General features: G+C 39.6%; 1 protein-coding gene across 1 annotated transcript; it reads right to left on the bottom strand.

Moving 5' to 3' along the window:
* Positions 1–66: 66 nt before the first annotated feature.
* On the bottom strand, positions 67–661 carry LOC129571375 (uncharacterized; the record flags this gene model as incomplete). Its single annotated transcript, XM_055451164.1, has 1 exon — positions 67–661. A coding segment is annotated over exon 1 (595 nt), but the record flags the coding sequence as incomplete, so codon positions are not given.
* Between the last annotated feature and the right edge of the window lie 707 nt (positions 662–1368).

Raw genomic sequence — 1368 nt, 5'->3', positions numbered from 1 at the left:
GTCCATCGTGCGCACGATTATCGTGTAGCCAGTTGAGGAAAGGTTTAACGTCCAAATTGAGACTACCTGAGCTGGAAAGATGTGATTTTCCAACGGTGCCGCTTGGGACGAAAGAGTAGACGTAATAGCCGGCGCCGCCGTTCCATCCTTCCCATAGATCGAAGGTGCGGCCACCAGCTCTGATCACATTCCAAGCGGACAGGTTTCCGATCGGATAGGAGTTGTGATCACCCCAGATCATTATCTCAAGCTCTGGTGTGTCCTTATTTGTGTCCCAGCGGAAGAAGATGTCATAGGCAAAGTCACCGCCCACGTTCTTACCCCAAGCACTGTAGCTGAACGTCACAGGGATGCTTTTGATTGATTGCACTTGACGCGGGAACAATGTGTCATGAGTGGTTGGGTTCAAGTTGTAATGCCATCCACGACAGATCGCTGAATAGCCGTACAGTCCTTTGTCATGGAAGTTGAAGCTCACCGTCATCTCTGGCGAAGTTCCTTGCCCGTACTGTGCTTTTATAACTTTATTAGGGTCGTTCCAACCATTGTTCCAAGCGTAGTAGTTCCCGTACACTTTATACTGTCCTTCTGGTGGATGCCAAGGAGGGTTAGCAGTGTTTCCACTTGCAATCACAACAGCGAAAATGATGAAGAATTTCATTTTCAAGTCTATAGTACTTTTGCCTCTTGCAGACGAAATACGAATGATTTTGCAATGAACTGGATATATCAATTCACAAAAACGAATGCGTAATACGAGTATGAATGCTGACGTACTGTGACACGCGTACGCTGTATATTCAAACATACATTCGAAATGAGTATTTATACAAATGTTTTTGTCTAGTTTTTTTTAGTCAAATACCCTTCCAAAAAATTGTTTTAAATGAAAAATATTCTTTTTCCGAACTAAATAGCAATTTTAATATTGCAAACGTTTTCGGGAATTACATTCTCTTCTTCAGGCACCACAACAAAAAAACATTGTGAACCACTTCATCGTAATTGTTCAAGTTTTTAAATATTTTTTCTTTTTTTCGCGTTTTTGGGCGGCTTTATTTATAGAACGGAATTAGTTAACTCGTAATTAGGACGAATAATGATGATCTGGCGCAAAAGCCGTCATGAATTCACCGTTTTTTTTGGATTTTTTTCGATTTTTTTCGATTTTTTTCTATTTGTTTCGATTTTTCACGATGCGATTGAACTTATTTGGGCATAGAAAGATGTTTTGCATAAAAAAATCGATTTTCTTCATCTTTTTCCGGCTTTTTTCTGATTTTTCCGAAAATTGAAAAAATGTGTTTTTTCCTTGGAGTAATCATTCGAATCGTATTGGTTTCGCTAAAATGTCATGAGAACTAACAT

This window comes from Sitodiplosis mosellana, unplaced genomic scaffold (assembly GCF_009176505.1).
Source record: "Sitodiplosis mosellana isolate CC-2019 unplaced genomic scaffold, AAFC_SMos_1.0 Smas_scaffold_2216, whole genome shotgun sequence".
Lineage (NCBI taxonomy): Eukaryota > Metazoa > Arthropoda > Insecta > Diptera > Cecidomyiidae > Sitodiplosis > Sitodiplosis mosellana.
The sequence above is the reverse complement of the archived record's forward strand: the minus strand, read 5'-3'. Positions and strand labels throughout refer to the sequence as shown.